Source organism: Ictidomys tridecemlineatus, chromosome 3, assembly GCF_052094955.1.
Source record: "Ictidomys tridecemlineatus isolate mIctTri1 chromosome 3, mIctTri1.hap1, whole genome shotgun sequence".
Lineage (NCBI taxonomy): Eukaryota > Metazoa > Chordata > Mammalia > Rodentia > Sciuridae > Ictidomys > Ictidomys tridecemlineatus.
The window spans coordinates 65624624-65637876 of NC_135479.1; the positions used below are offsets into that span (position 1 = coordinate 65624624).

The 13253-nt window shown below is 34.4% G+C and overlaps 1 protein-coding gene across 1 annotated transcript in view; it reads right to left on the minus strand.

Moving 5' to 3' along the window:
• The window catches only part of LOC106145512 (E3 ubiquitin-protein ligase TTC3-like), a 70571-nt gene extending 64712 nt beyond the window's left edge, over positions 1–5859 (minus strand). Inside the window, 7 exon segments of the mRNA XM_078041108.1 lie at positions 260–311; positions 1856–1940; positions 2619–2769; positions 3084–3126; positions 3588–3742; positions 4903–4971; positions 5799–5859. Of these exon segments, the coding sequence (XP_077897234.1) occupies positions 260–311; positions 1856–1940; positions 2619–2769; positions 3084–3126; positions 3588–3742; positions 4903–4971; positions 5799–5859 (616 nt within the window).
• Between the last annotated feature and the right edge of the window lie 7394 nt (positions 5860–13253).

Below are 13253 nucleotides of genomic sequence, written 5' to 3' on the forward strand. Positions count from 1 at the left end.
ACCTAATAATTTTATTTGGGGGAATATATGCTAGGAAAACCATCTAAAAGAGAAGAAAAAAACTTGTAACATATATGGGTAAAAAATGTAATGAAACAAACCTGCAAAATGAGATTACACTGAGTAAAATATAGAAACCATACTACCAAATATTACATATAACTTTGAATATATGGTCTCAGTACATGGGAAAATGGGCAGTGATGTGACTGCCATTTATTCAGTGGGTGAGCTGGGTTTCCACATTTAACACTTACATTTTCTATTTTATAACCAATTCTCAATAAGCCTTTGATAAGGAATGAATCATTCTGCAAAATAAAAAAAAAAGAACAAAAAAGCATTTTTTCCTTACTCCTGGATTTTGTAATAGAAAAAAAATCTCCATTTTAGGAATAGTCTTGTGTTGCATAATAACATTTTCCATCAATGATGAGCCAAATGGGACATTGGTCCCAAAGATTATAACAGAGTTTAAGATTATTATTACCTAATGACATTGTAGCTATGGTGACATCCTACATACCACAATAAAATGTACTGCTCACAAGCTTATGTGATGCTGATATAAAACTTACTGCACTACCAATTATATTAAAGAATAGTACAGATAATTATATATATGTATAATATTTGATAATGATATTAAACAACTACATTACTGGTTTATGTAACTGTTATTTTAGAGTGTACTGCTACTTATTGAAATAAAAAAAAAAAAAAAACTTCACTGTAAAGTAGCATGCCATATGTCAGCAGCAGTCACAACTTGTGTTCGCTTTGTCTCTTAATTGCATTAAGAGGCCACATCCAGTGACAAATCTACACCATCTGGGTCTGTATAAATATACTATATAATACCAACACAACAAAACCATTTGATGGTGCATTCCTCAGAATGTACCCCAATAATTAAATGATTTGTAACTGTATTACACAGTAATATATTTTCCACAAGCACTTACATGATCAATTTACCCCTTAAGAGCTCTAAAACAAGAATTCATCAAAAGCCTTCCACAATGCTCTAGTAATAAACTGATTTTCTGTAAATTTTACATGTGTAGATTTTTAAAGTTCATTAAACCTAGGTTTTCTAACAAGGCACATCGGCTGGTTTGTTACTATAATGAGTTATCAGCAGAAATAAACACCAGAATGCTTTCTAAATTTAAGTTCACAGTCAGAATAAAAACAAGTATAACACCTGGCTCCATAAACAACTGAAATAAAAAAAATTATCAAATGGCTTTTTAAAAGAGAGAGGAGGTCAAGGCAGAAGGATCATGAGTTCAAAGCCAGCCTCAGCAAAAGCGAGGTACTAAGCAACTCAGTGAAATCCTGTCTCTAAATAAAATACAAAACAGGCTTGGGATGTAGCTCAGTGGTTGAGTACCCCTGAGTTCAGTCTCCCACCCCCAAAAGAGAGAGAGAGAGAATCGCCATAGTACAAAGATACCTCCTCAAATCTATCCTGATAAATTTTATCCCAAAGGCAAAGTATTTGTCAATAGTGGTATGTTTTTATGTCAAAAGATGGAGTTCGTTTACCTGTGATTAAGGTTTCTATGAACCAGGGCCCCCTTTCATTTGTGACAAATTTTAATTTCTCTCCTTTAATATCAAGAAGCTCTCCTTGTCCATTATCACATGGCAGAACCAGGACATTGGTCATCAATGTTATCACTTCCATACCATGCACACTCTGACAGCAGAATAATCTCAGGTAAAGAAAACTGAAAAGCTTATCTGTTAACTGCTATAAACTGGTAACACAGTTTATAGTAGTTAACAGTTAACAACTGACACTCTATATTTACATTCTTTGGAGGCGGGGCTACATTCTACAACTTACGGCAACTTTCTTTGCCAAATCCACAATATCTTACATCAACTCAAGATATTGTAATTTCTTCAAACTCATCTCAGAGGCACGAGAACTGTTTAAAGACAAATTTATTTTTGGAAAGATTACATTTTCATATATACAAATTCACTGAATTTTATGCTTATATTAAAAGCTATCTAACAAAACCTTTCAGTTCTTTTCTCCACTCTAGGTAACATAAATAAGGAGTTTATTAAATGGACCAAACCATACGTCCTCTCTCTCTCAGTTCTATACCACTGACATTTATTAAAGTATTTTAATTTTTCCTGACTTAACTTCAAGTCTACCATCTAATACTATTCAGAATTATTTCATTATAATGTTATAAATTTTCTTTCATATTCAAATTCCAAGAATTTACTTTTTCTACCTGCTAAACAAAAGCAAAACTGAATAGCATATAAGAATGAAGAGTAAGCCAAGTGTTGTGGCATATGCCTAAAATCCTAGCTATTCCAGATGGTGAGGCAGGAGGATTTCAAGTTTAAGGCCAGCTTAAACTTTGTTTAGTTAGACTGCATCTCAAAATAAAATTTTTAAAAAAGAGTTGAAGGTGTAGCTTGTCAAGCACGGGGGAGACCCTGAGTTCAACCCACAGTACCACCAAAAAAAAAAAAAAAAAAAAAAAAGAATGACGTATAAGCCTTCCATTGTATTTAGCATTCCTTAGTACTGTGCAACATGCTTATCACCGCTCATCCAAAATGAATAACATATAGTTACTTACATGGTTTCCACACAGGGATGTAATCGTGATATTACAGAACTGTGCTGATGTTGAAAAAGAAGCGGCCAGAAGATATATATTTTAATGGCATCACAGTAATCTTGCAGGACAGAAAGTGGTTTACTACACCATATATTGCAAATGTCAAATTCTTAATTCAAATAAAAAAGTTTAAAATTAGTATTTGTGCTCTGATTTTTAATGAATCAACACTGCTATACAGAAAAGGTAAAAATGGATATGAGAAGACAAGAAATTAATTAATGTTTTAAACTGCTAGATGTTAAGAATATTTAAGTGTTGGCTAAAACTCAATTTACAAAGAAAGATTTTGGTTTCCAGGAAAAAAATAGTAAGAATCTCTTTTTAAGAAGACATATAAATCTGATTTGTTGATATGACTAGATAAATCACCTCCATTTGTGGTCCATCAATAAATTAACATTAATATGTCAACATGCTCACCTAAATGTTTCTCACTTTGGGCATAATCTTTATACTTCATTCCCTAAAAAAAAAGAAAATTATTTCGACTTGCAACTGGTAAAATACACAAGTATACTTTTTGACTTTCAATCAATGGATTAGCAGAACTAAATTGAAAAAAATCTAATGTACATTTACTTATATGCTTTGAATATATCTGTAGCCAGTGAGTCTTAATTTAATGCCTTCTTCATGTTTCCTGAGTTTCTTTCTACAACTCTATTCAAAAGTTTTTCTAATTCTCAGAAAGCCGCTTCATGTCTTCACTTATTCTCTGAAATGCTTACTGTTGAGGCACAGCTTATTTCTTTTGAATAATAACCTCTTCAAAAGCATGTGTTCCTTCTTATAAAAACCCATAGCCACACACACACACACACACACACACACACACACACACAAAATCTTTACTCAAATGCCCTAAATCAGAAAGCCTTTAGGATATACCATGTTAAAAAACAAAAATTTAACAAACCTACTTACCACTCCATCACAGTAAAGCTGAGTCACACGAACATAGTCATCCGTCTTATATTCAGGAGCAAAGACACAATCATCTTCGTAAGGGCTATCTTCCAACAATGCATAATCTGCCGCAGTGAAGTCTCTATCAGTAAAATTTTCCATGGCACACAATCCTAAGGAAATAACATAATCCAATTCAGTAATTAAATCATTTGAGATGACATGAGCAGCATTCTTCCTGGCTTCTATAGTATAACTGAAAAATACTTAAAACCTATGCTTCAAGGAACTCCAATCAGAACACTGATTTTTGTCCCCATTCTGTGATTCTCCCCCCATTCTCTCCCAATAGTTTTATCTGCTTCTTCCTTTCCTCAGGCTCAGATATTCACCATCACTACTCTGAACTTATCTGTTTACATGTATCCCTTAGATGGAAGATAAGGGCACTGTTATTTACTTTGTATGTGCCTAGCATACAGTAAGCCTCAAATGACTGCTCAAAATAGAAAGGCATCTTCCCACTGCTGCACTCTTACTCCACCTGCTTTTACTGCATCCCATGTTTTACCATACATGAAATGCTACATTCTCAATTTCCTGGCCTGAACTAAATCCTTACCACTGAGAAACTGTTTCCTATCAGTGCTCATACTCCCCTATGTGTCTCTCAGCATCTCTCCATCTTGGGGAAAAGGGCAGGACCAGAGTGGTCCAGGGTGAGTCTTTCAAATCTCTTCCAGACATTCAGACATGAATGGATGTCCACATCCAGACTTGCCATCTTGTAACTACACCTTCTTCTAATAGTCTCCCAACCACCACAACACAGAGCACTGCTAGACTACAAAGGAGGAAAAAATCCTCACATTACCAAGAGACATGTCTTAAAAATATTTATTTCAATGAGGGGAAAGGGAAACTAGGGCCAGAGTTTTAGACTAAGGTTTTGTGTTTTTGTCCCCTGAAAAAAAAGTTCAATAATGAGGATTTTTAGAGCTCTCAGAGAACAGCTAAACTAAATATCACTCAAAAATTTATTTTACTACTTCTAACGCTTGCCCGAATAAAGGCTTTCTTTTTCTACCATCACCAGCACCATGATTAACACCATTTCTTACTCCTTTTCACTTTCACTATTATCCCATTATGATTAGAACTAGTAAAGCTTCTTTTTTACTAAGCAAGACCACCATCAATCCTTGAAATATTTCTTTAATAAATCCTTCTTATTATAACCAATTTATTGTATTAAAACCTTGCAATATCTAAAGTGAAGAACAGTAACAGGCTTCCTAGCAAACTCTCTATACAATGTGTCAAAATACTGCACCAAGTGCTTTACAAGTCATCATCTCATTCTCATAACAATTCTTAGTAGCCCCACATGCCAACATCTCCACTATAAAAATGGGAAAATAGTCTCAGTAAAATTAAGTAATCTGATCAAGGTCACCAATCTATAAAAAATCCACACTCAGCCTTCTGATTCCAAAGTCTCTTTACTAAAACACTATATTTTACATCTAATTTTCCTTGTCATTGCCAGCTATTTACCTCTTGGCACTGTCATGTTTAAGGACACTGGAAACTAGTCCCCCCCCCTCTCTTCTCCTCCTCCAAATTCTATCACTTATTCCAACCATATCAAGGCCCATTAAGACAATACCCTAGCCTTGAATTTCACTGTTTACCTCACCAGACTATTCCTTCTCAGGGCCACAACTTGAGACCACTGTCCATGTCTAAAACACTTTTTAATTCCTTCACTCACTCATCTTCCCTCTGACCACATCACGGGTCATTACAGCTATCATCTTCTGTTTCCTCTTACAGCTATTCAACTTTATCAAAAACTTTTCTTCATTTTTCTCCTATTCAAATCCTCCATTCTTACTCATTTTCAGTTCCTGCAATTTGATTTCCATTTCTACCATTCAAGGGAAATTGTTTTCTAAAAAGTCATTAGTGATCTTCTATAAATAGACTGGCTATTTATAATGTCTGGAACTTGTCCTATTCTGCATGAGCAATATTTCCAAAGTTTAAAGAATTTAACTGTAAAAGTGAACAATGGTGATAAAAAAATAGACATCATAGTACCCAAAGTAAGGCACATAAAATGAGATAAATGTTATTTCAAGAAATATATGTATACTTTTTAATTCACTTTTCTTACAAATGTTTTTGTTATAAATACAGAAAGAGCCAAGAACTGTCATAGCTTACATATCGCCATCATGGCACTGATTACAAAACCACTGGCTGACTCAGCCACGACGCTGGTCATTTAAGCCTGGCAGATCTCATGATACCACAAACAGCACCAATTGTACTGTAATTATAATATTGGCGTTATTTTTTTCTATTTTGTTTTAACTAGAGAGGCAATGTGGCAAAATGGTTAAGAGCATGGACTCTGGGGCCAGAATGCCTGGGCTTGAGCCCTGACTCACCCATTTCTTTGATGTGTCACCTTTGGCAAGTTTCTTAACTTCTCTGGGCTTCTGTTTCCTCATATCACATCAAGTGGAGAAAATGATACTACCTACCCAATTGATTAGTTAATATGTATAAAGTGCTTTGAAGAGTACTGAGCATGTAGGAAATGCTATAAATACCAGCTATTATTAACACTAATATTAATTTTTTGAAATACTATTTGGATTCTTCCAACTAAATGGTCTACCTTAATTGCTAAATTCAAAGAGGACTTTTCAGCTTACAACTTACTTGACGCTGAAGATAAATTCCTCCTTCTCAGAACTCTTCATTTGGACTCCAAAGACCATCTTCTGGTTCTCCTCCTATTTGTCTGGCTGCTCTTCCTCAGTCTTCTTCATAGGCTCTTCTTCTTCATTCCCCGACACCCAAATGTCAACTCTCTTTTCTTCTCACTCTTACTCTTTCCTTGGTGACCTTATCCACTATACCTAGGGCTTAAAACAGCACTTTCTGAACTTTATTTGCATAGCTTCACCATGATTGTTGCCATTTCCATATATCACATGTATTTTTACTAATATTTTGTTTCATTGTACTCACTTGGCCTAAGTGATAATGTCCTTGATGTCATAGGTTTGATCCACAAGTTATGTTTTTCATACACATAAAATCTTAACTATTAAAAAATTTCAAGTGCTTATCCATGTACCATTTAAAATTATCTCATATGAAACTGTAGGAAAACAATGGCTTCCAAACTGCCAAATGCTAAAATCCCAAATCCTTCTCTTAACTTCTAGACCCTCTGTGCCAACTGCTATTGGATCTTAACCAAGATGTCCCATAAGCCCCTCAGTAAGTTTCAGTAAGTTGAAAAACAAACAACTTTTTTCTCAAAAAAAACAAAAGCAAATGAAACCAAGTTCTTTTCTCTTTCTATATGCTATTTATCAGTTAATTGCTCTACATGCCACATGGTTACTCAAACCAAAAATCTGGGAGTCAATCTAGTCTCCCTATTTTCCTCAACATTTCTATCCAACTGACCACTAAGTCCTCAATTTCTTCTTCCCCAAGATCTAAATTTAGCACACACATACCTCTTCATGTCCAGTGCCACTACCTTAGTTGTATCTTTACCTTTATTCCTCTCAAAAAATGCATAAATGATCTCTTAACTGTGGTTTACTGTCAAACCTGGTATCCTCTAAAACACTGATCATATAATATTACAGCAGAAAATCATTCAACAGCTTTCCTTCATTATCAGAATAAACTTCAACCTCCTTACTATAAGCATAGTTTTCATGTCATCCTATTCCTGTTTCTATCTCCAGTCACTATGTGACATATAACATGGAATCTAGTCATACCCAACAGCTCAACATTCCTAAACAAACCTTACTCTGTGACCACCTAGTGCCTACCAATCCTTGACACTCAATTCTAGGAAGCATTTTCCACAGTACCAAGTTTATTTTTGCACTTCTACTCTACAAGCCTAGAGCACCCTGCCCACTCCTGACACAGTTCTTACACTGTTTGATCACCACAGGTTCATCTCTGTAAGGTCACTATGGGTCCACAGGATGCACTGCGCAGTCTGCTTGCCACCTATACTATTATTTTATTTAATATCTCCCTTCAGAATAACCCAGCCTTTTAAACAAATTTATTTTAATAGAAAATTAATAACATAAAGAAATGCTATGTTTGATACAACAAATTTTTCTAATACAAGCTAAATATATTACTAAAATTAATCTTAAAATACACTTCTGATCACATCAGGTATGATGAACAAGATTCTGAAGGAAACTACCAATGCAAGAAAAGCAGATCTTGGATTTTTTAAAAATATTTTTAAGTAATTTCAGCTCACGGAAATACATTTCAGGAGACCCTCTCCCCCCAAAAAGCAGCAAACTTTTAGACAGGAACTTGGCAACCAAAAGCAGTATGTAGTAGAAAAGCAGATCTTGGATTTTTTAAAAATACTTTTAAGTACTTTCTGCTCACAGAAATATATTTCAGGAGACTCTCTCAAGACAGTGAACCCTACACCAGAAGCAAAATGTCAGAACTGAAAAGTGGGTCAAATTAAACTCCTGTCTCCCAGCCAGAGCTAATACAAATGCTTTCAGAAAGAAAAGTAACTTCCAGTTAGGCTCTCAAGACTCTCACAAATTCCTACCAAATAGATCTTTAGAGTTTATAATAGGGGATCACCAAGCACTGGAAATAACAAACCACCATGAGGGGCAGACAATAGATGGAGAAAAAAGCAAAAATTTGGATCCCCTAAGGATAGAAACATTGAGATTTCCAGACACAGTCTGTGAATAACTACAAAATGAGCAAGTAACATGATACTACATTGAATAAATGTGTATATATGAAAAATAACCAAGCTGAACTTTGAGAAATTAAAAATATAATTGTTAAAAGTGAAAAAATGGGGGATTAGAGAGAAAATTAGGCACACCTAAGAGAATAATGACAAACTAGACCATAAGAAGGATGAAATTATCTAGCACTAAAAATTTTATTAAGGAGAAATAAGATGAAAAGTAGGATGGGGGAAGAGTAAGTGATCTAGAAAAAGTTACAGATACATATAGCCAGTTAAAACTCCAGAAGGGGAGAACAGTCCAAATAAAAAAGAGGTAATATTTAAAAAATACAAGGCTCCAGAATCTTCTAGATCTCATGAAAGACAACATTCAGAATGAACATCAAGTATCCAAAATTGAATAAAAAGATTAATTTCCATCTAAACTTAGAAATGAAATGATATAAATCAAAGACAAAATCCAATGCAGCTATAAGAAAAAGATATTTTCTTCAAAAAAAGCATAAATAAAACTAGCAGCAGACTTTGCATAATATCCTCACCACATTCTTTTAAGAAAAGGGTTATAAAATAGTTTTAAATAAAAACTGAGTTGACCACCAACCAAGAGTCTTGAACTAAAGGAACTTCTAATCCTACCAATTATAAGATACTGATTGTCTGATGGGCCTGAAAGATAAGATCAGCAATATGAAAAAAGTGAAAATCAAATGAAAAGCACATTCTAGATAAATTACCACCAAAGACTATAAGTCAAAAAAAAGCAAAATTAAGAATAGAGAGGATCTCAACAGAGTAGATATGTTAAGAGAAAATATTAAGCTTGTATGCAGCTAATATAAGTACCTCAAAATACATAAAAACAAAAACTGTTAGAAGTATAAAAAGTCTATTAGAAGGTAACAGAAGATTCCAACATACTCTTCTCAATTAATGATATAATAAAAACTAATATAAAGACTGAACAATGCAATTTCTTATCTTTAATGATTACAGGAAAATTATAGAATTTACTATGGACAAGGTCATAAAAATAAGAATGAAAGAATAACAAGAACACATTCTCTAACAACATAGGTGAAAAAAAATTAATGTAGATACATCTGAAAATTAAAACAATGAAAAAGTCAATGCAGATACATTTGAAAAGATAAAACATGCCAGGTGTGGTGGCACATGCCTGTTATCCCAGTGGCTGAGAAAGCTAAGGCAGCAGGATAGTGAGTTCAAGGCCAGCCTCAGCAATTTATTGAAGCCCTAAGCAACTCAGAAACAGACTGTTTCTAAATAAAATATAAAAAATGGCTGGGGATGTGGCTCAGTAGTTAAGCCCCTTGGGTTCAATCCCCGGTACCAAGACAAAACAAACAAACAAACAAAAAGCATTTCTAAATAGTAAGCCAAAAAATAAAAATTGAACTTTTTATAAGAACTTAATTTCTGAAAATTAATGAAAGCATTAGGAACTTAGATGAAGAAAATAATGAATTTCAAGAAAATTTATAGCATTACATGCTTATACTAGAAAACAAAAATGGCTAAAATTGATGTTAAAACTTGCAATTTAAGTTAGAAAAAGAAAAGAAAGGGAAGGAAATCATAAATAAAAGAGGGAAATCAGGATGCACAAGGACCTGGGTTCAATCCCTAGCACCTGCCTTGCCCCCATAAAAAGTTAGTCTTTTGTGAAGATTAATAAAATGGACAAACTTTGGCAAAAATAAAAGAGAGAAATAGAGACAGAGAGAGAAGTCAGACATAAATAATATTCAAAATGAGAAAAGAGAACATCCAAATAAAGAAAAGATTGAAAGGGATATTAAAATATTATTAACTTGATGCCAATAAACTTTAAACATGCTAATGAAAGGACAAATTTCTAAAACTAAAATAAATAGAGAACCTGAACACTCCTACTACCATTCAACTGCTAATGACTACTCAGCTTCCACAAAGAAAATACTAAATTTAGGTCATTATCAAATAGGTTTCACCAATTTTTTTAAGAAACAAATCAGACCAATCCAAACTCTATCAGACAACTGAAAAAAGAGGAACTACTTGCTAATTCAATATATAAGTTCAGTATAAAGTAATACCAGAATCAGGTAGTCAATAAAGAAAAAGAGAATTCTATTTATAAAAAGGAAAATATGCATGGTAGATGTTAACAGAAAATGCATACGAGTTTCTATCCATGACACTATAAATATGCAAACATTGCATATATAGAAAGAGAAAGACTGGAAGTGAAAAAGGATAAATGAAAACATTAATTTGATTTTCATCTGAGCTTGTGACCAAGTTTAACTTAGAGTTTTGTTCATTTTAATATAGCTTCTTCAGTAATGTAACCAGACGAGAAAAATGCCTGGGGTTTGGTTTGTATAAATATCTATTTCCCAGGAATTTTTTCAGCTATAATTTTTCCATAAAAATCTGCGTTTAGTGCTTTAAATTGAAGTACTTTGTTCCCCCTCTAAACTATTAGAGCAATTGTATTCCACATAGTCAATGCAACAATTAAAACAACTAATCATCCACTTCTTTGTGATATAACTTCTTTTTCTTCCCGACCATTTTTAATTGTTATTGAAATTTAAATAGTTATCATATTACCTAATTAGATTTTTAATTCCTTGTTGTTAGAGAAGCTCTCTAATAAATCTCAAGATTGCTCAAATTATCCATTACTTTGCTTTGCGTGTTGAAATGCCCTCAATGAAACTTGTGGAATTAGTTCAAGAGTAAGGCTTTTTGACTTAATTTAATTTGCTACCTTGTTCCTTCTCTCAGTACCAATTAATTAGATGCCTACCCTTATGATCACTGAGGTTAATAAATAGAGAAAGTATCACATTTTCTGGCATTTAATAGAAAAATACTATAATAGTAGATATTTATATCATCAGTGAAAGACAACAAAGGCAGAGTAGGATGATAAAAAGGAGAAGAAAAACTATTTCTCTTTTACACCTAGTAAAACATAGGTTTAAGAAGAAATTATTCTAATGAGAGGTCACTTGAACCAATACTTGAATGCTATAAGGAGTGAATCCATGTGAATAACTGAGATATTGCTTCATGAAAAATGCATAATGGTTGCTACGTTCCAGGAAACCAAGGAAACCCCCATAGTCAGAGTCAGACAAGAGTGGTAGGGGAGAAGTTGCAGATAGCAAAGGGCCACATCACACAGGTGCTTCTAGGACTTAGCATTTTATTCTACCTGTGTCAGGCTGATTTTGGAATGTTTTGGCTTAGGCAATGACACGACCATGTATATATTTAGAAATATTTCTTCTGGTTGTTGTTAAGAGATCAAGGGCACCAGGAAAGAGACAGAGAAAGAATATCTTGGTCTATTTTTGTGCTGCTTTAATGGAATTCCAGAGACAGAAATCTCTGAAAAGAATAGGGATATATTTCTTACAGTTCTGGAGGCTGAGAAGGCCAAGGTCAAGAAACCTGTATCTGGTCAGGGCCTTCTTGCTCCATTATCCCTTGGTGGAAGTCATAAGGACAGGAAAATATGTGTGTGTGTGTGTGTGTGTGTGTGTGTATGTGTGTGTGTGTGTGTGTGTGTGTGTGTGTGTGTATTAAGAGAGTGAGAACTTATCTGTATGAGGAAGTAGTTCCTGAAATAATAAATCCACTTGCATGAGAGTGGCTTCAATCTGCTCATGAAGGAACCACCCTCATGACCTAGTCACCTCTCAACCCTGTTTTATTGGGAATTAAATTACCAACAGGTAAAGTTTGGCCAACACATTCGAATTATAGCCAAGCATTTGGAGACTATTATAGTAAAGAGGGAAGAAGTAATGAGATAATGAACTCCCAGTGGAAGTGGGTTAAAATAATCAGACTTGGAATATTTGGGAGCATATTTCACAAACTCCATGTAGCATATGAATAGTAGGAGAGAGTAACAAATTACTTCAGATTGAAGGATTAGCTGAATAATTGATGTTATCATTTAAGGAGATGGAGGGCATTCAGAAACAATAAGTTAGTCATACAGAAATGAGTAATTCTATTAAGAACATGTTAAGTTTTAGATGAATTCTAAATAGCAGCATTAGGTAATCTTATTGTACTAATATGCAACTCTAAAGTATTTGCCCAATTAATTTCTTGTTCCTACTATCTCCTAGATTGGTGGTAGTGGAAGGACAAAGTCATTGAGCAATATGGGCTTCTATTCATTTTCCCTTCTTCTCCCAGAAAATTCAGCCATTAATACACTATTATTCTGAACAAAATCAGTTTTTACTATAGATGGGAGGAAACTTAGGGGCCTAGATTAGTTTGTCAGAGCCTCAGCAGAACAAGAAAGGTGGCTTCTCTGAAAGATAATCCAGCAAAGGGCATCAGAATCTGCATGGAGTACAGAGGGCCCCTCAGCAGTGAGGCATCCTGCATGAGGTATGGGGCCCAAGCAGAGTAGAAGGCTGTTCACACAACAGGATAGAATTCCATTAGGTGTTAGAGCCCCTATACGGCACATGCGGGGTAAGGGTGGCCGCTTAGACTGGTTGTTAGAGCACAGGAAAGAGTCCACAGGAGTGGGGACAGTCAGCAGATTGCTTCTGGGTGTGAGATCCTGAATGGGATAAGAACACCAGAATCCTATCCTGATAGTTTATCAAGCTCCCTTGCATATGGAAAGTAAGTGAAATATGAGAAAATGAAGTATATTCTATGTTGGCAATAGTGCTGACTTTATATATATGATAACTTCTAATAAAGTCAATAACTTGGGTGATTTGCTGCAGGAGCAATCTAAGATAGCATGGGCTCACCATTGAGCAATTTTAAATGATTCTGAATGATTCCCAGCATGGATCTTGTGTTGAAATGAAGTAAGATTAGCTGAAGCTCCT